Source organism: Salarias fasciatus, chromosome 16, assembly GCF_902148845.1.
Source record: "Salarias fasciatus chromosome 16, fSalaFa1.1, whole genome shotgun sequence".
NCBI classification, from domain to species: Eukaryota; Metazoa; Chordata; class Actinopteri; order Blenniiformes; family Blenniidae; genus Salarias; species Salarias fasciatus.
Window position 1 is genome coordinate 32879430 of NC_043760.1, and position 27172 is coordinate 32906601.

The window sequence follows — 27172 nt, forward strand, 5'->3', positions numbered from 1 at the left end:
ATTATTAGATTTACTCTTCATTTATTTCCTTTGAGTCATGATTTCTCAAAAGTTAATGGGAAAAATAAATCTGGCTCGGAAAATTTATTCTTTGGCCCCCAGGTTTCTGTCTGGCGCCCTTACAGAGGCCCCCACCCCACATTTTGAGAACCTGTAACACTGAATTTTGTATCTTAAAATAGAATCAGTCAGTAATGACTGAAATTCATAGTTTTAAGTTGAAGTGCTTTTTATTCATCCAAATTAAAGAACTTTCTCAGCTCCTCAGCCTGTTCTCACAGTGTAGATTGTTTTTAAATGTATTTTCCTTCATCCATCTCTTCTCCAACAGTTTGTCCATCTGAGGGTTGCAGGGCGGATCCAATCTGATGATCGGTTAAAGCAAGTTAAATTCAATACAGGTTATCACGTTTATTGCAGGACACACACACACACACACACACACACACACACACACACACACACACACACACACACACACACACACACACACACACACACCCCTCTGGACTATCAGAGCCATCAAGGCACCTTACATACATCTGTTTGTACTGTGGGAGGAAACTGTGCTGAAGTCCTACTCGAGCTGTTTCCACACCTGACTGACTAGCAGGAGCTATTTTAGCAGAATGTTTACTGAGACCACTTCCAGTCAACTTTGAAAGCTACTGCCGGTGCAGAGGAGACACAGACGAAGCACATTCACATTTCTATTAGGTGCAGAATGAGACAAAAATACATCCCAGACAGTTTTTTGGGATGAGAATAGAAATGCATTTCATGTGCCAGAATAAGAACTTTTCAGTAAAGGAATCGTTCACCCAACGACACATAATGAGGTGTATTTTTTTTTTTAATAGTGTCTCACACATGACAACATTGAGCTGTTCAGCTGCACAACAGAAACAAACATGTGACCGATACATGTGCTGCTTTCAATGAATAAGTGTAATTTTCTAATCAATGAGATTTTTCAGAGATGTCTTGATGTAAATTGCAGCAAGTATGACTTGTGTCTCACACATGAGCAGCAGTGATATGGTCTGGTAATAAAGCTATCAAAAGTTTCATCCCTCTGAATGCAAATAGTGTTTTGCTGAAGCACCACATCCACAATGAGACGACACCTGGAGAGTTTTCAGTAGTTTTTTAAGAGCCGACACAAAATCCCACCGCAGGGCGAGTCTGGAAGGCCGACAGTTAAAACTTCATCATGGGGATCTGTGGCGTGTAGTCGGTCAGAAGAGAAACCACCAAACCCTGAAAGCCAGAAGACAGAGGTAACGGTTACGTTTCACACAGGATCAACACCGCACTTCAAAACCAAACCCCGGCGGCAGACGACCCACCATGATGGTCCACTTTCTGTTCTCGGCTTCGGGGAAGACGAGGGAGCGGGATGAGTAGAAGACCTGGTCGTCCACCTCCTCCTGCTTCCGTGGAAGGCAGTGCAGGAAGGTCCAGTCTGGCCTGGCCACGCTGCCGGTCTGGAGGCAGCAGATTAAATGACGGATGTGTAGCTTCACACGCTGCTGAGTTATATGTCCACTCATTGATTTTCTAGACGTTTTCATCCAACCTAGAGGCTGCAGTTCAGACCCATTCATCTATCACATTATCACAGAATGCTTCAAGACACTGGTGCAGAAACATATCCGACCAACAGATCCACCGAGGACTCCGTCTGGTATGAACAAACTGACACACCCGAGAACCACAACACCCAGAGCACGCGGTGCTTCTCCACGGCACTTCCTCAGCACACCAATGAAACGACGGACACCGCTCAGATTTTATGCAAAAGATGGCGAGCGAGCAGGCAGCACGGAGCCGGCGGTTTGCCTCTAAACACCATCCAAAGCGTGACGTTTACCTGCATGGTTATCTGGTAGCCTTTGAAGTCGTCCAGCCTCTTCTTCTTCTCCTCCTCCTGCCCCATGCTGACCCAGGTGTCAGTGACCAGCACGTTGCTGCCGTGCGCCGCCTCCATCGGGTCAGAGGTCAGGAGAAGCTGGGTTCCATGCTGAAGCAAAGCGTAGCATTAGGTATTCATGAAATAGTGGCAGAGAATGAAAAGACTGGGAGCTGAGGAGAGCCTCACCTCGTCGGAAAGCCTCCGAGCCTCTTGAATGACACTTTTCTCTGGCTCGTAGCCCTGGGGATTAAGATTAGGAGCAGTCCTATGTTAGAGTCACAGCATGCAAAACCACAAAACTAGGATCAGGACATGTAACAGGTGCAGGGAGAACTGCATGAAAAATATACACTGTAACTCCGTGATCTCTGAGGAAAAAGACAAAACCAAAGATAAAAAAGACAAAAGAACTCAATGAGAAAATGTAGCGACTGAAACTTGGTGTCAGATGCAGCAAACCTTAGGTGTAGCAATCCTGAGGTGAATTCCCAGTTTAGCTGCGGACATCATGAAGGAGTGGAGGACGTTGTTCCCGTCGCCGATCCAGGCTACTGTCAGTCCGCTCAGGGACCCGAAATGTTCCTGTGGGCGAGAAGGCACTGCATTAATTCTGGCTTTGATCGATCAATATACTGTGGACTTTTTCACTTTTAAGTCTGTCACAGGAGTCAAAGTTTAACAGAAAGTACGAGGGCCCATTGAGAAAAGATTAAATAACTTTAGAGAAAAAAAGAACGATCCCTACATGAAGGCAAGAATCAGCCATGAATGACTGGCTGACTTCACATTTGTACTTTATGACTTCAGATTCTCTCCTGTAAAAAATATTCCTAATATTTTGTTTTGTCACTTAATTAAACGTCATCATTAGGATAACGGCTGCACGTTCACAGGTGGGAGAACCTGTAAGGTGAGGTAGTCGGCCAGAATCTGGATGGGGTGATAGAGGTCAGAGAGGCCGTTGATGATCGGAATGGACGCCTCCTTGGAGAGCTCCTCCAGCGTGGAGTGGCTGTAAACCCGAGCCAAGACGATGTCGCAGAGTCCAGACAGCACCCTGCGTGGAAAGCCACAGATCAGTGAAGAAAACAGAAAAAAAAAAAAAAAATATATATATATATATATATATATATATATATATATATATATATATATATATATATATATATATATATATATATATATACTGCATATCGAAGGTTCGTCAAAGTCATGGCATCATTCCAGTCCACACCATCTACCAGGAGATACCGTGCTAAACGTGGCGGTTGTGGCTGTCACCTGGCCGTGTCTCTGCTGCTCTCGTTGACGCCCAGGTGGATGTCCTGCGAGGTGAGGAAACACGGGTGTCCGCCCAACAGAGCGAAACCTGGAGGGACAGCGTCACAACAACTTCCGTTTCCATGAACACCGCTGGTGAAAAAGTGCAGCGTAAGGCGGTGACGGGGGGGAAGAGCAGCGGCTGCTCTGTTTTGTTAAACGCCGTGCACGTGAAAATGGGCCTTTCAGCAGTTCCTTTGTGCTCATGAGCAATGAATGTGAGGTAGGGTCACAGCTCAGCTCACACTCAGTTGAAGCTGTTTTCAGAAATGCATGTAAAAGAATTAAACCACGTTCACCTTGAAACTTAATTCACACAGCACACTTGCATTGACCAGACTCCTCCATTATTAACAGGGTAAGAAGTAGTTAATTACATATTACTGTAATTATTAGATGGTATTTAGGTGGTTGTATTTTTTGAGGATGTAATTTTACTCATTACTGAGTCCAATTTAAACCTTGTTATCTACTTCACTGCTCTTAAAATCTTAAATTACTTAAGCCCACAATTCATATTCAAACCTTTTTATTCTTTTAATAGTAAAAAATAAGTACTTTATTTGCACTCTAAAGCTCCATACTGATAAAAACCTGTCCTACTAAAAACTGTCTGAGTCAGTGGTTCAGGTTACAATGACTTGATTGAAAAAGCGCACTTTTTGTTTTTACTTCAGAAGTGATCAAAAACACCAGTTTCATTGTAATCCAGTAAAATCCATGCAGCGCAGCATAAGTATGAGTCTCTGCCCTCTTGCGTGTGCCACGTGTCGCTCCTGAACAGCACCTGTCTCTGTTGACATTCTGGTTCTGGTGCTCCTCTTCTCAAATATCATAGCAATGGACTTCCCTTGAAGAAGAGGCAGATACTGAAATAGAAATCACGGCTGGTTACTCCCCTCGATCGACCCAGGAGGTGCTGAAAGACGCAGTCTGCGGTCAGAAACCTGGTTTTCCTGCTTGATCCGATGCTTGAGGTCTCCGGACACCCACAGCAGCCTCTTGATCTCCTCTGAGCTGAAGTCTCTGAGCGTCAGGCAGCTGCGACCTTTCAGAGCAAAGGAAGCAGCTCCAGAGCTGGGATGAAGAGGAAACACACATTACGTGTCCCGTCTGCAGCTTCACGGCGCCCGTTTCCCAAAGTTTTTATTCCCAGCGTCTTACCTGAACGCCTGCGTCCCGTGGCCGCGCTTCAAGCGCTTCAGAAGGCTGGAAGAAAACAGCCTGGAGCACATGGCGGCTCAGAGGAACTCCAACCAGGGCGAAACGCTGCGAGGTGATTTCATCAGAAAGGGAGAAGCAGCTGTCATTCGGTCTGTGGAGCTCTGCAGGCTGCAAACCAGCGCGGCTGTGCACACAGGGAAGGGGGCGTGGCTTGTCCTGCAGCACGAGCACACGGTTACAACTCCAGTTTCATTAAAGTGCTTTATAAAGAACTCACGAGGGAAACAGCCATGATATAGATCTCCCATAATATACAAGTACACGAATAAATATGTCCTCTAAACCTTATTCTGACTTCTTTTTTACCTAATACAAACATGTGAAATGTTTCTCTGGCTCCCTCTACCGCACACACGCACACACACGCGCACAGAGAGAAAGGGAGAGAGTACTTCTGTACACTTTAACACTTTATTTAGCTCCCGTAGGATAAATTCACTGAGCCGGAGCTCTGACAAACACAGTCAAGTGAGCCGACACGTCATTACGCGGTGCCACATATTCTATACATTACGGTAAAAGCGAAAACGAGAGGATTGCGAAACAAACGTTGATCACAACTCACCTTATCAATAATGAACAGGAGACACATGAATACTGTCAATGAAAGAAAAACTGACCAACACAGTACATTAAGGAAAGCTTATGCTAATGGGGATTTTCAGTCAATATAGGTCAAATGAACAGGGAGATAATGAGCTCAAATACTGCATTTCTCTTAAAAATATAATTTTTTACAATATTTAAAGCTAAAACAAAGAGATGTGTCTGAAAGACACACTAGAGTAATGTGGTTCACAAGAGATTTGGAGTTAATAGGTCAACAAACCTGGAAGCTATTGAGGAAAAACTCTTTTTCATAAAAATATTAATAGAAATTATTAATTACTTTTGTTGAGCAAACAAAGAGCTGTGTCTGAACCACACAATAAAGTAATGTGATTCACAGGTGATTTGGGATCAATAGGTCAAATAATCTGGGTGCTAATGAGGAAAAACTCTTTTTTTCATAAAATATTAATGAAAATTATTAATAATATTCCCTGAGAAAACAAAGAGCTGTGTCTGAACCACACACTGTAGTAATGTAATTCACAAGTGATTTGGAGTCAATAGGTCAAATAACCTGGGAGCTATTGAAAAAAAATGTTTAATTTTAATGTTTAAATTTTAAATTTAAATTTTTAATAAAAATATGAATAAAAATTACTGAAAATATTAAAAGCGGAAACAAAGAGGTGTGTCTGAACCAGACACTGTAGTGATGCGATTCACAAGTGATTTGAGATCAATAGGTCGAATAATATGGGGGCTATTGAGCCAAAATACTGTATTTTTCATAAAAATATTAAAAATGATAGAAAATGTTGAAGGCTCTCAAATATATTATTTTTTAACTCCACAGCTCCCCGGTTATTCAACTTATTAACTCCAAATCAGTTGTGAATCACATTACTGCACTGATTTACACTGGTTCAGACACACCTCTTTGTTTTGTCCCCTCATGCTTTCTTTTTAATTTGTTTGAAATGTACTTTTTTTTTACAAACATTTGACTTTTATTTTAAATCGGTTTGAGGCTCTTATTTTGACAGTCAGCTCTCCCCCACTCTAGCAAACACTGAAATATCATTTATTGTTTTATTTATTTATTTATTTATTGGTTTTCAGTGTAATTTTTCGTTGTGAGCAATGTTTCTTATTTTGAAGGAGTTTTTTGCCTTTTATTTTAAAAGGTATGAATTGCTAATGGATAAAAACTTATGTAAAAGCTTTTAAAACTCACTGAATGAAAGAAGTGACAGAGTTTGACTGACAGCTGAATGACTGCACTCTGTGGTCATGGCAGGCAGGGACATGCAGCAGAAAAAAAACACTTCTCTTTGGGAGAAAACTGCTCCCTCATTCATTACTTGAGGGCAACAGTGAGTAAAATGTATCACTTTTGATAGGAAGAGTAGTTATCTTTCAGTCTGTGTGGTTTTCAGAACAGGCAGACTTTTAGTTTTGAACCTCTGATGCTTCACGTGTGCTCGGTTTGACAGTAGGAGTCACGGTTTAGCCACACTCCACACTTGTTCAAGGTGCTGGAAAAATGCTACTGATTTCACCTGTGACAGACTGGATGAGCAAGGCAGGATTTCACACTTAATAAAATAAAATCCACACCTGTGACTTTTTACAAAGTTGTTCTTTAATTTTGTAGAGGAACTCCTCCTCTTTCACGTGCTGATACTCTGATGTCTGTGCTGTGCCACATATGGTCTCAGAGAAGGAATTTTTTTCATGTGGAGTGATTTTTAGGCAAAATTTTATTTTGAAAGGGAAATCCCGGACTTCCCGTTGAATTAGTTGGGGGTGTCAGTGTGTGATTTTTAAATCTTGATGAGATTTGATCTCATTTGATGTCATAGGGAGCTATGACATTTCTGTGGGCTGTGGCAGCCATTTTAGTGTATCTAGGTGGCGCTAAAGACCTCAATTTGGCAGTGATGGGGTTAAGTTTTCCATTGTATAGAATTTTATCGCCAGTCAGGATGTGCGTGCTAAATTTGTTGAGTTTTGGTCGTGGTTTAGGGGTCAAATTTGGGATGAAAGAGGAGGGATGCGTAATAATAACAAACAGACGAATAAGAATAGAGCCCATGGCCTCCTGGGCTCGGCGCCTGATGACAGTAGACACCGTGGCCCTCCGGCCATGCCTGCCCTCATCTGTGTTTTGTTGCCTTATTTGAAGCTAAATCAAGTTTCTAGCAGCCTGTTATCTATAATGCACACACGTAAACAGTAAAAGGACCAAAGGCAGATCCTTGAGGCACACCACATGCCAGTCAAGCAGTCGAGGAGGTTGAATTGTCCAGTGTATGTCAGTGACTACATTTAGATGCTTGTGTTGTTCGGAGACTGACTCTGTCTCTCATCTCAGGCTCATGGACGTCCTCGCGTCTGACCGCTGCTCTCTGCCCTCATGTCTGTCACTTGCGTGTGATTGTCTGCTCCTGGTGACAGCAGGGCGTAAACTGCTCGTCTTCTGGTTGTTTGCTTGTTTGTGTGTTCTCTGATGACATTGTGTACGTTTCTTGGACATTTAGGTCTTGGGTTTTACCAGTTCATCAGTATTTAATTTCCTTCATGACCGTTGGTCTGATTCTCTTGTGTATTTTTCAACAAATATATTCACCTGGAATACCAAAGAAACTTCGCACAGTTTCGCACAAAAACTACAAAGTACAAACTTCAGCGAGGTCAAATTTTATTCTTCATAAAAAAAAAACAAAAAACAAAAAAACAAACCTGAAACTCAGTGACTTTACAGACAACGGTGGAACAAATGATTGTGGTTTGAGGTGACATCCTCATTAGTCGCAGCAATGTGTACAAACACCAGTTGGACCGCAACAAACGTAACAACTCTTGCTGCGCTTCTGTCTGCTGGAAGTCGGCATCTGTGTGAAAACCAAGATGAGTTTCAGAGTTATTGTTCAGCATGTTCACTCTCAGAATCTGCTCTCGGTGCATAAACAGCAGACACTGTTTGGGAGCTCAGCCAGTCGTTCAGGTGAAGTCACACACCTTTCCAGGGTCCATGACGGTCTCCTCATGTACAGCAGCTGTATCAGGATGACTCTCTGGTTCCTCCAGTTGTTTATAGTAACACCATCAGTTTAGCATTTTGATAAAACATTTGAACAAAACATGAAATTAACTCAAGCCCTCGCCTGACTGACTGGGACAGCAGAGCTCTTTTGCATAATAATACAAAGAAAAGCAAGCAAGAGCATCACAGCAGCCGCAGCACTGAACGGCTTCATAGTTGGAAGATGTGGAAATCCACTCAGTGTCTTCTGATCTCTTGGTTATACTGCTCAGCTCTCTTGTGTTCTGTCTGTGTGAGCAGGATGTGCTGGTATTTATACTTATTCGGGACCCTGTTGCCTCATGCCTGGCAGAATATGTAGGCAGGAACTGTCACGGGAATGGAGGGTGAAAGGAGTCCAGTGAGATCAGTCACTGACCATGACGTCTACTTGTTTTGTTGATGTTTTCACAGAATCACAGAATGGATGGTCAGCTGTGGAGGACCAAAACTGTCAGAATTAAAAATGAATACAGACATATAAAAATGTGTCAATAAATACTGAATCGGCCGTGGGGGACGTTGGGGGTCGCTGGGGGTCGCTGGGGGCCGCTGGGGGCCGCTGCCCCTGTTGACTGTGCTTAATGCCGCCAGGCATTCTGGATAGCAGGACTGTAGGACCACACATATCATATAAAAACTAGCTGCCTTAAGGCGGAGTCAACAACGTCGTTCACTGACAGCCATCTTAGGACAGTGGACCACTCTGGGGCACTCTGGGTAATCTAAGGGAAGGTGAGTGATTTACAGTAACTAAAATACTCAACTCATTGAATTCTTGACGGATTTACAGACGGTTTGATTTATTACTAACGTTACGTTGCTATGATGCAGACTAAATGTTAAAATCACAACTTTTTGTTTTGCACACAGTTAAATATCTACGTGTCTGACGTTTATAACAATCCAAGTCGTTTGAAAATCGATTGAAAATCGAACAATCTATAGCTGTTTCAAAGCTGACGCTCCATTGACATTAAAGGAATACTCCACCCAAAAAACGATTTGGCCTCATTTTCTACTCACCCTCATGCTGAGAAACACTCTGGAGCACTTTTTTGACGATTCAAATGCAGTTGGAGATGTTTGGGGATTTTCGTGGTCAACAAACAGGGACCGACAGAGCCCGACAGAAAAAATGGTCCATAAAATCCACAAAACGTTCCCATTTTCCTTCATACTGCTCGTCCGCTGTAATCCAAGTGTCCTGAGCGCGTAACGTCCATAATTAATTCTTAACGAGGTCATTTAGTACATTTTAAGAGCCCAAACAGGGCGCTCTCATACAGCTCCATTGCATGTCTGCGCGCGCCCTGAACTACGGAAGCCGCGGCAGACCAAGCAACACGCTTGTGCCCTTTCAGCAGGACACCGAATTCAAAGCTTTAAAACAGTAGCCAATCACTTTTGTGATTGCCCACAGCTCGGTCACTCACAGCAGAATATAAACAGCGGAACTTCTTCTTCTACGCTTGCAATTTAGAAAAGTAGTCGCTGAAAGCGCGCAAGCATCTGGCTTGGTCTGCCGCGGCTTCCGTAGTTCAGGGTGCGCGCGCAGACATGCAATGGAGCTGTATGAGAGCGCCCTGTTTGGGCTCTTAAAATGTACTAAATGACCTCGTTAAGAATTAATTATGGACGTTACGCGCTCAGGACACTTGGATTACAGCGGACGAGCAGTATGAAGGAAAATGGGAACGTTTTGTGGATTTTATGGACCTTTTTTTCTGTCGGGCTCTGTCGGTCCCTGTTTGTTGACCACGAAAATCCCCAAACATCTCCAACTGCATTTGAAACGTCAAAAAAGTGCTCCAGAGTGTTTCTCAGCATGAGGGTGAGTAGAAAATGAGGCCAAATCGTTTTTTGGGTGGAGTATTCCTTTAATGTGATGAGTGAGTGAGGCCCTGTCCCAAGATGGCCGCCATGTGACGACGTCAGTCCCCATCGGGTTACAGCGGCATGAGCCATCTAGTGTTTCTATATATATCTATGTGTAGGACCATTTCGGCTGTATTATGTGTTTTCTCATGTTTATTTGAGCTCCGTTTTGTTATGTCGGACCGTGTGTCGGGGGGTTGCTTTGGGGGTGACCTCGGCCTGCCCCCTGCCCCCGACAGGGGGTGCTTGTGTGGGAGATGCTTAGCTGTTTTAGCAATAAAGCTCCTGTGTGTTAAATCTAAAGAGCTTTCCTCATTCCTTGCTGCCGCCACTGCTCTGAGAACGCTACAATACCTTTGTGCCAATAAATCATACAAAATATTTTCTTTCATGAGAAAACCTATGAAATGTGACTGAAAATATATTTTTTCATTTTGTCATTTTCACTTCAGTCCATTTATTCATTTGTGATGAATTGTGAGGTGATTTTTAAAATTTCTTTCCTCATTAATTTTGTTGCCTGTATTTATTAGCCATCGCCGTAACACGTAGTGTAACGGCGAAGGTGTGTGTTCTTGCTCAGTTTCTTCTGTATTATTATTATTCTTTGTACCACAAGAATGCATTTTTGACCCCCTGAACATAGCTGAATGTGGCGTTTTTTGGTATGTACGCGACCGGCCCAGCGAGAAATTCGATAAAATGTATCCCTCCATAGTGACAGATCAACACTGGCTCAACAGCGCCACCTACAATCAGACCCCTATGGCCCACAGAGTGGGCATATTTTGATGTAGGAACACGAACTTCACACCAGTGACAGAGCATGAGGGGACAACCAGAAAACTCTCTTGGCTCAAATCTGCGGGACCAACAGGAAGGCGGCCATCTTGGATACAATATTCGACGCCATTTCGCTTTGCATTTTTCAAATGAACTGATCTCTTACTTCCTTTCTTCCAAATGAGCCCAAACTCAGCACACTGCATCGAGACACATTGAATTTCAATAACCAGCCAGCTTTTTTTGATACGTCGCTCGGTCTCCTCACAGCACGCCGTCGAAAAACGCCTTCATTTCCTGTTATTTGGACAGCCCCTCACGAGCTCAGGCATTGTCCCAGAACACTCAGATTACAGTCAGTTATGTGTCATAACGGTCCTCATGTAATGAATTATAAAGTTTAATACAACTCAACTCTATAGCGCCCCCTACCATAGACCTGAAACATTAACATTCTTCCACAGTAACCAAACTGCGCAGTAAAATTCTATTCCTGAAGACAAGCAGAAAATTATATTACCATGTTGATGCATTTATAACCGTTGGCCAGCAGGGACGCAAAGATGGCTTTCATCACCGTGCGTGCTTTAATTTCAGTATTGTTTTACTTTCACGTTTTATTTTTTTAAAATTATTCGTATATTTATTTTATTTTCATCGGACATTTTATTTATTTATTGACACTTTTTTTATTCACTATCACATTTACTTCTTCATTTTTTTTAATTTAGGATTTTCTTACTCTATTTTTTCCACACACACGTTTATTTATTTCTGTATTTCTGCGTCAGTATGTGAATGAGCAGGCTGTCAGACAGACTGAAGGGTTCTATCAGCCATCCTTCATCTGTCCTCAGGTGTCCCACAAGACTGCCACCGCAGTCCCACAAGGATCTGTCCTGGGGCCATTCCTATTTAACCCTCTTCATCAAACTGACATGGACCGATATCACAGACACCAGAAGGTCCCAAGTGGACTCAAGTCTGTCAACACGACAACTCAGAGAGGCAACATGTATTTTGATTGGATCATCCACATTCCTTTTCCAATTAAAAATTCAAAATAATTATTTTCAGGGTTTTTTTTTTAAATTAAACTCCCACTGTTTCTTTTATTTTTTTTTGTGCGTGTGTGTTTCTGTGTGCATATTTTATTTTATTTTATTTTATTTTATTTTATTTTATTTTATTTTATTTTATTTTATTGATTAAAGTGTACCGTGTGTGTTCGCGGTGCCGTCCCGGTCCCGCCCTGCCCTCCTCCTGACGCCCTCTGACCTCTCCCTGATCTCCGGGTCGGAGCGGAGCGGCTGCCCGCTGAGGAGGCGTCCTCCCGGGGAGCAGCGGAGGAGATGACGGGCCACACCGTGGAGGACATACCTGGTGAGAGCGCCGCACATAGCAAACGTGCAGCACCGCGTATTTATTATTATTAGTTTATTTTCCGTCCTGTGGGCCGTTTGTCGGTAAGTTGTTTCTATTCCTGTCCGCCCGGTAAACCGCCTGAGACCTGGCGGCAGGTTGCGGTGGATTTATCCCGGTAAGTCAGAAAGCTGCAGCAGGAGAGAGGCGGCGCAGATCGGACAGTCCGTGGTTCTGCATGGAGTGTCTGTCCAGGAGACATCGCACTGTTTTCATGAGGAAACGTGTTTATGATAATGTTTTTTGCCCCCCCCCCCAAGAAAAAAAAACTGCAATGTTTTATTTATTCTTTTATTTTGGTTTTTGGCGTATCTCTTTCTATCTCTGTGGTAGTTTTGCATTTTGTGTGCTTAATTTCTTAAACAGGCTTGTGTAAATTTTTGTTTGGATGTATTTTGGATTATTTTTATGTCCTTGTATTTTCATTTTGTACTTCTTTGCATGCAGTGATTTAAAATAGCCATGATGTTCCTCATTATACTATATTTGCATTTTATAGTGTCTCTACTGCAAATGTGTTTGTTTGCTATTGTTACATATCTTTCAAGTGATTTCATATTTTTGTGCCTGTTTTGCGTCTTTGTTGTGCCAGTACATATGTTTTTGTTGTAATTTCAGACCTTTGTGTAGTTGTTGTTTTTGTGACTTTTTTTTTAATTCTACTGGATGCATGATTGTAAATTGCATGGTTGTGTTTGACATTTCTAAGTTTTCAGTAAATTGTCAATCTTTGATTTTTGAAATGAATTAGATTTTTTATTTTTTATTTAGTGTTATTAAAAAGTTGTACAAATTCTGACATGTTAATCCGTCTAAATATCTCCTTGTTGTTGTTTTGTGCATCTTTTCGGTCAATATTGAGTCATTTCTTGTTGGTTTAATCTGTGGTTGTTTTGAGGGTTGATTTGTCTCGTTTTCTGTTGTTTGCGACTTGTTGAGGTTGCTTCGTGCCATGTTGGGGCTCCGTTGCTCCAGAAACTGTGGCTGAATGCAGATGAATGTCTCTGCTGTTTGCAGATACAGGAGCCGTCTTCACGTTCGGGAGGAGCAGCTTTGCCCTGAATGTGCCAAGCAAATTCTGGCTGAAGAATGACCGTCCAGGGCAGATTTCCTGCGGGGCAGAGCACACTGCCGTCGTCACAGGTACACACGTCATGAAGGCTCAGGCAGAGAAGGTGAAAGCAAACGTGAGAATCCAACTTTCAGTTTCTGTCGTGGTTCTACAGAAAACGGGCGGCTGGTCGTGTTTGGTAGTAATACACACGGCCAACTGGGACTGGGATTCAAACCGGCCACCAGCAAACCCGCTTCTGTTAAAGGTAAAGTATTCCACTGCTCACAAGGCTGCAATTAATGCTTTAGTATTTGTTTATTGTCATTCATGATAAAAAAAATTGCATAATTTGTGTTTAGCTCAAATGAATTAACACTATTGATTAATGTTCTGTGAATTTATAAATCAACTCACTAAATCCTTTTGTTTTCAGCCTTCAGGTCTGAGAAAGTGAAGCTGGTGGCTTGTGGGAGAGATCACACAATAATTTGCACATGTAAGATTAAATGAAAAAACCGAATCAAACCGTCAGTGTTATGAGCAGAGGTCCCCACTCTTGTTGTTTTTCTTGCATTTGCTTTTGCGTGCTTGCAGATGGAGGCGGTGTGTACGGCGCGGGCAGTAACCGGGACGGCCAGCTGGGTCTGGGCCACTGCAGCAGCACCTCGTCCTTTCACCCGCTGCGCCCTTTCTGTGGCCGGACCCCCATCAAAATGCTCTCTGCAGGATGCAGCACCTCGGCCGCCTTAACGGGTCTGAGCCCAGACGGCGTCACGGGATCGTCTGCTCATCAGCGTCCTGCAGCCGGGGTCACGGCTGTGTTTTGTGTGTGTGTGTGTGTGTGTGTGTGTGTGTGTGTAGAGGATGGTCGGCTGTTCATGTGGGGAGACAACTCGGCGGGCCAGATTGGTTTAGGAGGCGAGGGCTTCGCGGCAGAACCCAGACAGGTGGACGTTGGCGAGGCGGTGACGTGGGTCTCCTGTGGGTATCGCCACTCGGCTCTGGTCACAGGTACGACGCCGGAGGCAGCGCTGGTGTTGATTCAGTCGCTCTCCAGACGCCGCTCATGTCTGGCACTCTGTTGGCTCTGCTCCAGCGACGGGCCACCTCTACACATTCGGAGAGAGTGCGAATGGAAGACTCGGTCTCCGGGAGGAGCAGCTGTCTCTTCACAGGGTCCCTCAGCAGGTGCAGGGCATTGTGGGTCGTGTCAGCCGGGTGTGCTGCGGAGGGGCGCACACCGTGGCGCTCACTGGTACGCCACCTGCATGAGAACAGTGAAGTTTCTCCAAGCGGAGAGATGAAACCTCGGAAACCTTTTGCCGTTGTGCTTCTGCATGTCAGTGAGCCTGTGTGCCTCTCCGCTCCAGGCTCAGACCTGTACACGTTCGGCAGGGGTCAGTACGGCCAGCTGGGCCACGGGACCTTCCTGTTTGAGGTTGATTCGCCAAAAGCCCTGGAGCACTTTGGCGACGGCAGCGTCAGGCATGTGGCGTGTGGAGAGAACCACACGGCCGTGATCACACGTAAGCAGCCGTGGTCGTTCATTACATCCATTTCACAAACCTGTCTCCATTTCTTTATTTATTTTGACCTTTGTTGGTTTGTTTGTTAAACTCGGCTGATTCAACATGGCTGTCATGCTTGTTTGGGCAGAAGGTTAAAGCTGGAAGCTCCTGGTAGAAAGTGACTGACGTCCAGCCTGTGTCTGACGGCGGCTGCTCTTCCTCCAGACGGCGGACTGCTCTACACCTTTGGAGACGGACGTCATGGAAAACTGGGGTTCGGAGAGGAAAACTTCATCAACCAGTTCAGCCCGACGCTCTGCACTCGTTTTCTCCAGTACGACGTTCAGGCAGTGAGTGAATCTAATCTCTCTCACTTCCAACACCTGAAGACCTTCTGTATCAGCCTGTCTTGTTTGTGCCCTAACATGCGGCCGGTAAGCGTTTTCCTCTCGGTTTTCCTCAGGTGTCCTGCGGCGGTCACCACATGCTGGTCGTGGCTGCACCCCGACGTCCACACAGTGGGGACGTGGTGCCGGAGAAAGACGTCCTGATCACAGACCGTCTCTTAGAGCCGGGGCTCTCAGAACTGCTCTGGAGGGAAACTTTGATCGATCCGTCTTCACTGGTCTCAGCTGTTTCTGCTCGAGCTCGCCGCAGAGAAAAAGTAAGAAAGTTTTTCGTTTCAACAGACGGCAGCTGCGTGCAGTCAGACTTCAGAGAGCGGCGTTTCCTTCAGTCTTTATGCCATCAACCAGCTTTGGTCTCAGTTTCTGCAAAAATGAAATATTAAAAATGACAAATCATTTGCAGCCAGAAATAATACTTTCATCTTTTTTTTATTTATCTCTGATTGTGAAAAGTGTCTAACAGCAAAGAACATTTCAAAGGTTTTAAAATCTCATCATGAAAATAATTAATTCTAATTAGGATCTATTGAAGCTTTTCAACATCAAGCCTCAACAAACGGAAAAATAACAAGAGAACTCTGAAGGACGCTCCTCCTCACGAACCTGTGCCGTGAAAACCGTCTTTGAGCTGCATGCAGCTGAGCAACCAGAAAATAGTCCTAGAATATTTACCTGTGCTGCTCGGTGTACCTTCCATGCTTTTATATAAACACACACACATACGTTATGTCATTGATGGGTCCCGAAGCAAAAGCCCTTAATCCCCAAATACACAGGCCGTGCTGGGAGGAGCCAGATCAAACCAGTGTGAAAACTCGCTTTACTGCCGTCCTTGCATAAAAGAAAACGACTGGATTGCTTCTAAATGACAATAGAGATTGTGAAGATTGTGAACGTCAGCTTCTGGTTACACTTATTTAACGATCATTACACATTTTGTAATGTTTTTTTGGGAAATGCTTTCTGGTGCATATGCAGATGTTATTGTATTGTGATTATCAATCTTGCATTAACTTATTTTTTATAATGTTTTGAACCTGAAGTTTAAAATGTATCTTGTGAAGCACCAGGATAATGCAGCGTTTCTGGTTTGTCGTCAGTTCACGTCTGTCATCGTGGGACATCCTCAGCTAAAATATTTGTGTCATTTTCACAGTTAACCTTACTTTTCATCCCTAACCTGCTTCTCTAACCTCAGGCCAGCACTGCTCCAGATGTTTTCCTTCTTTTTAATTGGCTCTGAGTTGCCTGTAGGTGTGTGTCACTGTCTGGATGGGTTCTTGTAATCACTGTCAAGCTCCACTAGAGGGCAGTGTTACACCGGCCCACCGGATCCCTCACTCCTGAGTGAACGGATCTCCATCGTCCAGCTCCCTGAGGTCGTTTTTCTTCTGTTTTCCAGGAGAGCGCCGTGCAGCTCTTCAGGGAGGCGTTTCAGAGTCTCCCACGTCTTCACTCCGACTTCCTCAGCACCTCGTGGCAAACGTCCAGAAACGTCCTGACCCCCAAAAGCCTCTCCAAGGACGTTTCTGTCGCTTCGTCGTCCCCCAGACCACGATCAGAGGCAACAGCGAGTCCGCTTCTCTCCCCCAGATCGCGCTCCATATCCCCTCAGAGCCCTGCGTTATCCTCTAAGCCACCGAGTCCGCGGTCACTGTCATCCAGCCGCCTCAGTAAAGCCTCCGCTACTTCCTCAAAGTCCAGTTTCAAAGAGGTGCCTTCTCCTCTGCTGTCACCTAAATCTGTCCCATTGTCTACTAAGAAGACGGCAAAGAGGAGAGCACATCAAGTATCAACCTCCCAAAAGGCCTTAAGTGACAAAGTATGGTCTTCTTTGGCCCCTGAAAAGCCCCGCAGCCCAGCCGGACCCCCCACTCCCGTCCTCGCAGAGAGGACGGATGCCGAGTCACCGCAGTCAGGTATTCTGAACGCGAGGCTCTTTATATGCGACTAATGTTGCGTACTTTGTCTGATGAATCTTTTTCTCTCAGGGCCACAAACGCCTCAGAAACACACCGAGTCTGTGGCTGAAGATGTGGAGGAGAAAGCACTGGAGCCTGACACGGTGAGGCCGCTGATTCTAAATGCTCCTGACGCTGCATTTTCAGCCAGATGAAGTAGATCAATACAGTATATCACCCGCAGAGCCACAAACTGTGAGTCACTTCAGTGTTATTTTCCCCCAGCTGGCGTCTTCCTTGTGGTCTAGATTTGGCACTTCGGGGCAGGAAGCAGTAATGTTGAACACTCGCTAAGTTTTCCAGGAAATGTGCATACCTCAGCACACACACTGTATGTGTGTGTGTGTGTGTGTGTGTGTGTGTGTGTGTGTGTGTGTGTGTGTGTGTGTGTGTGTGTGTGTGTGTGTGTGTGTGTGCATACAGTTTCCACGCCGAGTCAAAGTATGAAAGGGAATCTAGTGCTTTAATCTCTCAACTTCAAACATTGGACATGTCCTTTCTCTCTGCAGTGTTGCTCAGGAATCTCTCCCAGGCAGATTTAGATATTTGGAGAGCTTCTATCAATACACAAATGAGTTTGGACTCCAGCCTCCTGACACACAAACACACAAATACAAACGCTCATGCAGCGCTTGGGAAGAGTTGGCAGGAAGCTTTCCACATCTCATCAGTGTTTCCACAGCCAGCGATGAAGCAAGCTGTGGATCAACCTCCTGCGTTTCTGTGTGTGACGGATGAATGCAACATGTGTGGCGCAGCAGCTCTGTGTGTTCCAGTGTGACTCTGGGAGTGTGTGTCGTCGTGTGTGAGCCTCCAGTGTTCGACTGTCAGTGAAAAAAAACTTCAGCCAGGCTCATGGCGAAGAATGTTAATTAGTTATTGAACTTGTATTTACTGCTGCCAGAAACGCTGCTGTGCGATTAAATAACACCTCACTGACCTGCAATTAACCGCCATCTGCTGATATCGCAGAAAGATAGGGGTTGCTCGTGTTTCCTCTGTGATTCTCCTCCTTAAACTAACATCCAGACTGTAGCCATGTTATAAATTTCTTTAAAGGGGCCATTGTACCATATGTCTTGTAATATTATTAGTACAGCGTGACAACAACAGGCGTCTGTTCGACACCCGAGTCTTTAATTTTAGATGTTTTACTGTTACGATTCACATATAAACCCTGTTTGTTTCACTCCTTATGTTTATAAAACCAACCTTTTGTGTTCCTCTTACCATCAGTTTGTGTTTCGTTTGATTAGAGTTCATACAGTTGAACTATGTTTCGTAGCTTTTTTTTTAAGTTATCAATATGTGGTCTCGGAGGTGCGGCACAGTTCAGCACCACGTCTCCCTCTGTGCTCCACATGCTGCAGACATAAACAGACAAACTGAGTGGAATAATTGCAGATCCATCCCCTGTCGTATATCATTGTTTGGGGTTACTCCAGCAGCTGTCCCTCGCTCTGGATGCCGCATAATTATGATGTCTGTCTGCTCTCCGTTTCGCAGGAGGCTTATGTTGTTCAAATGGAAGGATGATCTCTCTCCCACACAGTGGATCAGAGCCACTGCACAGCACAACAACAAGAACAGTATCGATCTGATATTAAATAGGGCTCTCTTAGATCAGCTAAAACTTATCAACAAAAAGTGGCACATGAAACTCCCTGCATATGTGTTTCTAATTCTCTCTTTGGGTTGTTTAAAGTGTTACAAGAACAACTATACAGTATATATGGAGACACCGATTTAAGCTCTGCTGCTGTGACTGTGTGACGTTCTTTTTTACAGCGTAGTGCTATCCAGTATTTGACCTTCTTCCCTCTATTTTCATCGCGCTGTTTGACTAAATCTGTTTGATTTATTACAGGAAAAGAAAAAGGGCAGACGGACCAGGACCAAGCAGGCAGAGACCTTTTCAGAACAGTTCAGTGGGACGACAGACCAAATCTCTCTTCAGGCCTTACCCAGAAAGCTCCTGAAGGGCTCCGGCTCCTTCAGCACACAGGTTTCTCCACTGAGAAATACTAAGAAGAGCCACAAAGTCACATCTGAAGGCAAAGAAAACATCACCGAGGGGCCCAAAACAATCCAAACTCCAAAACACAAAAAGAATCTTTCTTATTTTAAGCTATCGAAGCATGACAACAACAAGCTGTCACAGTATGATCCAGAAACACAAGCGTCTGTCCAGAAGAGTGCTGATGCACAGCCGAGCCCGACGGATGTCAACAAAAAGGCAGAGGAAAATAATATTAACCTAGAAAACATGATGGACATGGTGGGTAGTCCAAAAGGAGAATCAGTGAAAACACCGACCTCACGCCAAAGGTCTCCTATTATTACAGTTACCAGAGGAAATGAGACGTCTCATTCGATATCCGCTGAAGATTCTGCTAAAGAAGATGAAGCAGATGAGAGTGAGAGCAGCGATATCAACCCTGCGGAGGCCAGGATGCAACAGGAGACAGAGCGAGTCAAATCAGCTGTAATGAAGGATCTGCACAAGTCTAAATCACACAAAGGTCAAAGCACAGCAGAGGATGTTAAATCAAAAACCGCCCCTGCCAACGCGCCTTCGAAAGACAGAAAGAAATCTCCGAGTGTGAAATCGACCCCAGTGAGAAGTAAAGGGACGTCTCCAGAGCTCACGCCGGACAGAGACAGAAGTGCAGCGAACACTCCTGTGAAAGGTCGAGACAAAGACGAGGATGAGGAGAACAGACTTATCCTCAACAAGAACAAAGGTGCAAAACACAAGAGTGGAAGCAGAGATATGCACAAGTCAAAAGCAACGGACACGATGAAGGCGAGAGAATCTGACGAAGAACTGAAAACAAAATCAAAAGCCGAGGGAGGAGGAGGAGACGAAGATAAAGGAGTTGATGCTGCGGTTCAGGACAACAGGAAGGCAGATTTAAAGAACAAGGCGGCTGATCGGTGTAGCCCTTCTTCACCGCAGCAGGAACCACAACCTCAACTTATGATGGACCCCACTTTGTCACGAGACCCAGTGAGAGCAGTCAGTTTACTGAGATCGCCACAGAGATCTGAACATGTTGGGACTGGATTGAGCATCTCTGAAACAACAAACGTGGAGAACCTTCAGAGAACAAGTGAGGAGAAGTCAAAGTCGGGGGCGATGCTGAGCACCGCGGCGTGCGCTCTTCCTGCTGTGGGGATGGCGGCTGCAGCCATGGAGGCGCTGCGTGATGCCGTGACGAGCGAGGGCGGTCTGCAGTCTGACGCTGACGGGGCTTCACCTGCACCACCTCAAAGAGCGGCAAGACCAAGGCAGTTCAGAAAGCAGAGCGCTGTCACGCTGTCTTCCTCCTCCTCGGCGCCGTCACGTCCCTCATCAGCGGAGGCATCAAACGAATTCCAAGAGAGCGCAAAGAAAGAAGCTCAAATCAGCATCCAGTCAGAGTCAGACCCGGAGAAGCAAGGCAGCGATACCACTCAGGATCCGTCAGAACGGGAGGCAGCGAGAAGTGTCACGTCAGAGCAGATCAGAGAGGAAGACATGAAGGCTCATTCACAGGAAGAGGGAGAAACCCTCGATGCTTCTGAAGAGGATGTGGATAACAGGGGAGATCAAACAGATGCTGAGGATGAGGAGCGAACAAGGGCTGATGAAGAAGAGAGTGAAAGTGATGTGAAAGGTGAGGAGAGTGAAAAGAGGAGTGAGAAAGATGAGAATGTGAGTGTTTCTGGAGAGGGTGAGGAAGAGGAAGAAAATGAGTCAGTGGAAGAAGAGGGTGAGGAGGGAGGGAACATTCAAAAAGAAGATGAAGAGGAGGATCAAAGTGACGCTGAGGAGGAGGAAGGAGAAAGCAGTAAGGAAGCAAGTGAAGAGGAGAGTGGTTCTGCCATAAGTGAAACAGAGGAGGGAGAAAGTGAATCAGGTGAAGAGGAGAACAATGAAGAGGAAGGAAGTGAGGTGAAGGATGAAGAAGAGGAAGGAAGTGAGCTGAAGGATGAAGAAGAGGAAGGAAGTGAGGATGAAGAAGAGGAAGGAAGTGAGGTGAAGGATGAAGAAGAGGAAGGAAGTGAGGTGAAGGATGAAGAAGAGGAAGGAAGTGAGGTGAAGGATGAAGAAGAGGAAAGTTCTGCTGGATCAAAGAGTGCTGACAGCAAAAGCGAGGAAGAGGAGGACGAGCAGGGAAGTGATACTTCTGAGTCTGAAAACAGTACTAGCAATGATGATGATGATGATGAAGAAGAGTCAGAAGAGAGTGAGAATGAAGAAGAGAGTGAGGCTCATGAAAAGGGGGGCGAGCAAGATGATGAAAGTGAAGAAGAGGAAAAAAGTGAGGAAGAAGAGGAATCCACAGAAGATGAGGAGGAAGCTGCAGAGAGCGATGACAAGGAAAGTAGTGATGAGGAAGAGGAGGAGGAGGAGGAGGGCGGCACGGGAGATGAAGATGAAGACCAAGATGCCGAGGAAGAGAGTGAAGAAGACGAGGCTGAGGAAGATTCTGAAGAAGACGAAGGGGAAGATGATGAGGATGAAGGGGAAGAACAGGAGGCTGAGGAAGATAAAGAAGAGGAAGAGAATGAAGAAGAGGAGGCTGAGGAAGATGATGAAGAGGGCGAGGACGAAGATGAAGAGGAGGGAAATGAAGAGGAGGAGGCTGAGGAGGATGACGAAGACAAAGGGGAGGAAAATGATGAAGAGGAGGAAGAAGGTGAAGAGGAGGAAAATGAAGAAGAGGAGGCTGAGGAAGATGAAGAGGAAGAGGAGGAGGAAGGGGGTGCGGAGGAAGATGAAGATTCAAAAGTTCAAAAGCAACAAAAACAGGCACGAACTGAAAGCAGTGAAGATGAGGAAGATGAGGAAGAGGAAGTCAGTGATGAAGAAGAGGAAAGTAAGGAAAACACTGAGGAGGAAGAGGAGGAGGAAGAGGAGAAGGTCAGGCCGGACAGAGCAGCGCAGCAGAGCAGGCAGAAGGCTGCTCTGGACGCCGCTCCCACGCCGGCGCCGAGGACCAAGCCGCGGCCGGCGGGTCGGAGCCGGGCCGGCGGACCGCAGCAGTTCTGGAACGACGTGCTGCCGCAGTACCTGGACCTGCAGTGAGGAGACGCCCACAGCTGGGACGCCTGAACCAAACGCTGACGCTGTCTCAGCTCACACTGTCTGAGCACAAACCAAAACACACACTCCGATAGTTCAGCGTTTCTGCTTCGACAGTTTCCCCCAGACGACTCCCTGCAGGACGCCAGCAGCTCGGGGTTGGTCGAGGTTGTTGACGATCGCTCAGGCAAACTCAAACAGATTTTCCTACTTGTAGTTGGAGTTCATGCAAGAGACATGGCTTCCAACACATGATATTATGTTCATGTTCACAATGTGTTTATTTATTTTAAATGAAGAGGAAAAAGCGCTGGTCCTGTTTGAGAGGCTGGTTGTGTCCATGACCACAGGTCTCTGACACCGTGTCTCTGGATTCGTCCCATTGTGGCCCTGGAGCCTCTGAAGTGATAGATTCATTTGAAATTAGTGTGTTTTTGCTCTCTGTGAACCGCTGAAGGAACAGCGGCGTCCTGTGAGGCTAAACGCCGCTCTGCGTCCAGCGGCCTCGTCCCTCTGCTGGACGCTGAGTGAAAGCTGTGTCTTAGAAGTTTGTCTTTCTTCACTGGAGACTTTCATCTGCCGTCACTGAAAACTGCTCTCAGAGGAATGAAAAGAAAAGCAAAACAGGAAAATTAGAGACCCAGCAGCGAAACTTCAAAGTTAAACTCCCTGCAAATCTCCAGCAGTCAGTGGAGTTCTGGGAGGCTGGCTGTTGGTTTATTACAACACGCCAAATCTCTCACTTTGTTCCAAGGTTCTCCAGAATATGTGATTGTTTATTCAGATCAGAGTGGGCTTCAGAGGATTTTTACTGTTTCCATTTTAAATCTGCAGAAACGCTGTTTGAGCGAGAAGAATCAGGTTTTCGGGTTCTCGCTTCATGGCTTGATAGAAGTAATGATTACTCCAGCCAGGGTGTAATCGGAGCACATGGTCGTTATGGTGAAGGTGTTTGTTACCCATACATAAGTGCCTCCTTTAATACTTTCTCAAAAACATGGGAAAACCCATCATTTCAGTTTGAATTCCTCAGCATCCCAGGATAAAGTTGATACGTTGCAGTAGTTCGAGATAAACCGTTCAGAGTTTCAGAGACTCCAGCTCCTTCTATTTGGCCGTTGGTATTTGATACAGTCACAAACAGAGCTGCTTCCTTTCAGATAAGAGCAGGTATTACCATCAGGAAGCCGAAGAATTATTTAAAACCAGGGGTGTGACCTTCCTGGGACTCGATAGAAAAGGCTTAACTGAGGCCCATCTTCGTGTCACTTGTTTTTTCTTTCACATGACCCTCAGTTATTTAAAGAATCCCAGCTGATTCTGTCAGTGTCATTATCTCCTTGTTTCAGCTGCAATAATGGGAAACTGGCCTGTAATTAAGGTGATTTAAGCCCGAGAAACTGTAGCATGGTCTACTGCATTGGGTTCAAAGGTCACGGATGTGTGCGTGCGTGATTGGCTCTCTTCACAGTGACAACATTCCTGCAGTAATTACACAGTGCACCACTGCTTCGTGTTTGTGCTGTAGGACTTTTCTCGAACAGGAACAATACTTTCTAATGCCAAGTCTGGCATTTCATGAGAAGATCAGCCAGATGTAACCACCAGTTCAACCAAGTATGTCGACTCTTAACTCTCAGAGTGCGATCCCTCCCCTGATTCAGGCCAGTGCAGATGGAGTGTGTTTCCCGTCGTGACCTGAGAGGGGTCATCTCAGCCCGAGTGGGCCTCAGCGCTCGGCTGGACAGACGTGTGATTACAGCTCTGGAAGTGGCTTCGCCGCACGCTTCCCATCGAGACGAGGAGCAACTTCAACACCTCCGTGTGGCCCCGCCTCCTCGCGCTCGGCACCAGGTCTGGAACCAGACCTCAGCCAGTCTCTCAACACCTCTCTATGTTCCTCTGGGTTGGGAAACACTGCATTAATTAAATATAAGGAGTGAATCTAATGCAAATGTCAAGCCTGAAAAAAAAAAAAACAGACTGATTTCTATGTTTGTTTCTACTTTAGGAAGCAAAATCCTGGATGTTGATCATAGAGTTATCGTGGAGGTTTTCATCCGACAGTGTTGCTAGGAAACAGCTCACATGCATAAAATGTCCACGGCATTAACAAAGTAAACTTAAGCCCATGTTATACCACTGTTGTCCCTGCAGCTTTTTCTTAGTGGTGTGTGTGTGTGTGTGTGTGTGTGTGTGTGTGTGTGTGTGTGTGTGTGTGTGTGTATGTGTGTGTATGTGTGTGTGTGTGCAGCAGAAGGTCAGTGATGCAGGACCTGGTGGTCCTGGAGGGCCGCAGTCCTCCGTCTCTTCCTGCTTTAACTCACCTGAATTGAATGAATGAAAATGTCATAATGAAGCAGTAACAGCGAGCCACTCCCACTGTCACCACGTGTCAAGGCAGAGCAGTCCCGGCCTCGCAGGACTCACCTCAAGGTTAGAAATGAAAACCTGCATCGACCCGACACCGGAGTGAAATGACATCCTGATGATTCCCACCACAGGCGACTTTAATCACTTCACTGTGAGTTTTTCTGCAGTGGCTGAAACTCATTCTTCTTCCAAAAAACAGTAATAATAGGGGAGATTTTTTCATCATAACATGTAATCAACCAACAGGCACTCTAGTCTCACAACAGTAAAACCCTGGCTGGAGTCCAGGCTTGGGGTCCTCCCACAGTCCAGAAACACATTTGAGTTTAATTGGTGGCTCTAAATTGCCGTAGCTGTTAAGTGTATGTTTTTAGAAGCGTCTTGTCCTGTGATGGACAAACAGCCTGCTACCTATTTGCTATTTGTTATCTTGAACTGGATAAAGCAGTTTAGATGGATGTTTTTTTGGAAGCAGTGAAGCAGAGGTTCATGCTGCAGCCTTACATGGAGCTCACAAGTACAACAGTTAAACAGCTACTTTAGAATTCCACTACTAACACATACACCAGGATTTTCTTTATATAGTTAAAGGGGCTGTATCCTGCTTTTTTAGCTCGTCCAAACCCTAGAAATGGCATTAACATGGTAATAGTTTATTTTTGGCGCTAAGGAAAAGTCATTTTGTGTGAAATAAAAGATTTTCTGGGGCTAATTCTGAAACCCGGAAGAGAAAACGCTCTGTTTCACTGAAATCCCGCCTCTCCCCCTGTGGACTTTGACTGACAGCTACTTCAACCAATCAGAGCTTCAAAACAAATACGCTAGCTAGCTTTAGCTCTTTAGCTCTAGCTTCTCCACACGCGAAAACGTCTTTTCCTGTGAGAAACTCACCAAGCGCAGACCCTTCAGACCCTCCAGACCCTCCAGACCCTTCAGACCCTCCAGACCCTCCAGACCCTTCAGACCCTCCAGACCCTCCAGACCCTTCAGACCCTCCAGACCCTCCAGACCCTTCAGACCCTCCAGACCCTCCAGACCCTCCAGACCCTTCAGACCCTCCAGACCCTCCAGACCCTCCAGACCCTTCAGACCCTCCAGACCCTCCAGACCCTTCAGACCCTCCAGACCCTCCAGACCCTCCAGACCCTTCAGACCCTCCAGACCCTTCAGACCCTCCAGACCCTCCAGACCCTTCAGACCCTCCAGACCCTTCAGACCCTCCAGACCCTCCAGACCCTTCAGACCCTCCAGACCCTTCAGACCCTTCAGACCCTTCAGACTCTTGCTCTTGCTTGATTGTTGCTTTCAGACGATGGTTAAAGTTTATCTCCGTAATCAGAGTTAGAAAAAATCCGCAACGCTGATTGCCGAGGGCCTGCGGGAGGGAGGGGGGCTCAGAGGAGCCATCTTCACCGTGTGACGTCAACGGGGGAAACAGAGCGTTTTCACGGTGTGGGAGGGGCTGCCTCTCTGAGCAGCAGGAACACCAGGAAAGCTTAAACACACAGGCACCAAGGAAAAAAATGTTTGGGGTGTTTTTGGTGAGAACATAACTATATAACAAGGTTTAAACATACAAACAGTGAATTTTGCATGATACAGCCACTTTAAAATAGGCCCAGTGTTCCTTTGACAGAATCTTAAATGTGAATTTGGGCCATTGTTTGTGCCATTATTTATGATAATTAATCACAATTAATTTACAGAAATTGTAGAATCAACAGCCATAGAAATCAGTGATGAATTGACTGAAGTTTCTTGTAATTCTTCATAAACACAGTTGGAGAGGTTTTTTTCCTCAGTTAACTGAAGCATTAGGCCAAAGCTGCTGATTTCATAGTTTTTGTCTCCTGGGGTAGGAGCTCCTCGTTTATCCTGAACTCTCTAAATCCTCTTGACATAAAGGTCCTCCTGTAAGCATCATGTCCCGTCAAGCAGTGATGAGGAACAGTCATGTCCTACTTATCTGATTTTATCAGAAGGGAAGCTCAAGTGAAAGCTTTGATTAATACAATTGACTTTCGCAAGAAAAAAAACCACCAAAAAAAGAAAAACACATGAGAATATGACCAGCAGAGTTTCATCCCAAAGTTAAAGGTGCATTAAGGAGTTTTACAACCTTAAAAATACTTATTTTCCACCATAAATATGTTACACATTTTTAATGATGTGTCCAATGTGCCCTGACATATTCATTACCAGTACCTCTAACAGCGCTAAATTGTCACTTGAAAGTCACAGTGCCGGTCCGGCACCAGAATTTTTTTGGGGAGAATTTGAAAGGAATGACGTAATGCACGCTCCGGCTTGTTCAGTTTCGCTTTGTCCGCCATTACTCCGCCAGATGCTTAGTGAGCAACAACTGAGCAGGATCTTCCAGAAAGTCAGAACAGACTGGCTTCTAGCACTGCCACAGCTCCACACAGACTCCACCAGGGAGAAGAAACCTAAATCTTACTTGAGCGCTACTAAACGAGCGAAGACGGAGTCCCCCTCTTCCGTGCACGCGAGCCACAGGGACGAGTTTTTCACTAAGCTGCATTACGCCCAAGGCCTGCAGGGGGCGCTGTTTCGCATAAAACGTGTAAACTCCTTAAGGCACCTTTAAAGTCTTTGGTT

General features: G+C 45.4%; 2 protein-coding genes across 2 annotated transcripts; one reads left to right on the top strand and one right to left on the bottom strand.

Moving 5' to 3' along the window:
• Positions 1-844: 844 nt before the first annotated feature.
• On the bottom strand, positions 845-4571 carry otc (ornithine transcarbamylase). The gene is made up of 10 exons (XM_030111583.1): positions 4400-4571; positions 4183-4312; positions 4023-4104; positions 3197-3284; positions 2819-2972; positions 2375-2497; positions 2102-2155; positions 1874-2023; positions 1350-1487; positions 845-1260 (listed from the first exon to the last, which is right to left on the bottom strand). Exons 1-10 carry the CDS (start codon positions 4468-4470, stop codon positions 1201-1203), a joined length of 1050 nt encoding a protein of 349 aa, XP_029967443.1. The 5' UTR covers positions 4471-4571; the 3' UTR covers positions 845-1200.
• Positions 4572-12103: 7532 nt separating this feature from the next.
• Positions 12104-22183, top strand: LOC115402733 (X-linked retinitis pigmentosa GTPase regulator-like). Its single transcript, XM_030111258.1, has 12 exons — positions 12104-12140; positions 13197-13322; positions 13406-13498; positions 13667-13729; positions 13828-13986; positions 14095-14244; positions 14330-14488; positions 14604-14759; positions 14967-15091; positions 15205-15285; positions 21377-21851; positions 21915-22183. Exons 1-12 carry the CDS (start codon positions 12110-12112, stop codon positions 22181-22183), a joined length of 1887 nt encoding a protein of 628 aa, XP_029967118.1. The 5' UTR covers positions 12104-12109.
• The last annotated feature ends 4989 nt before the right edge of the window (positions 22184-27172 follow it).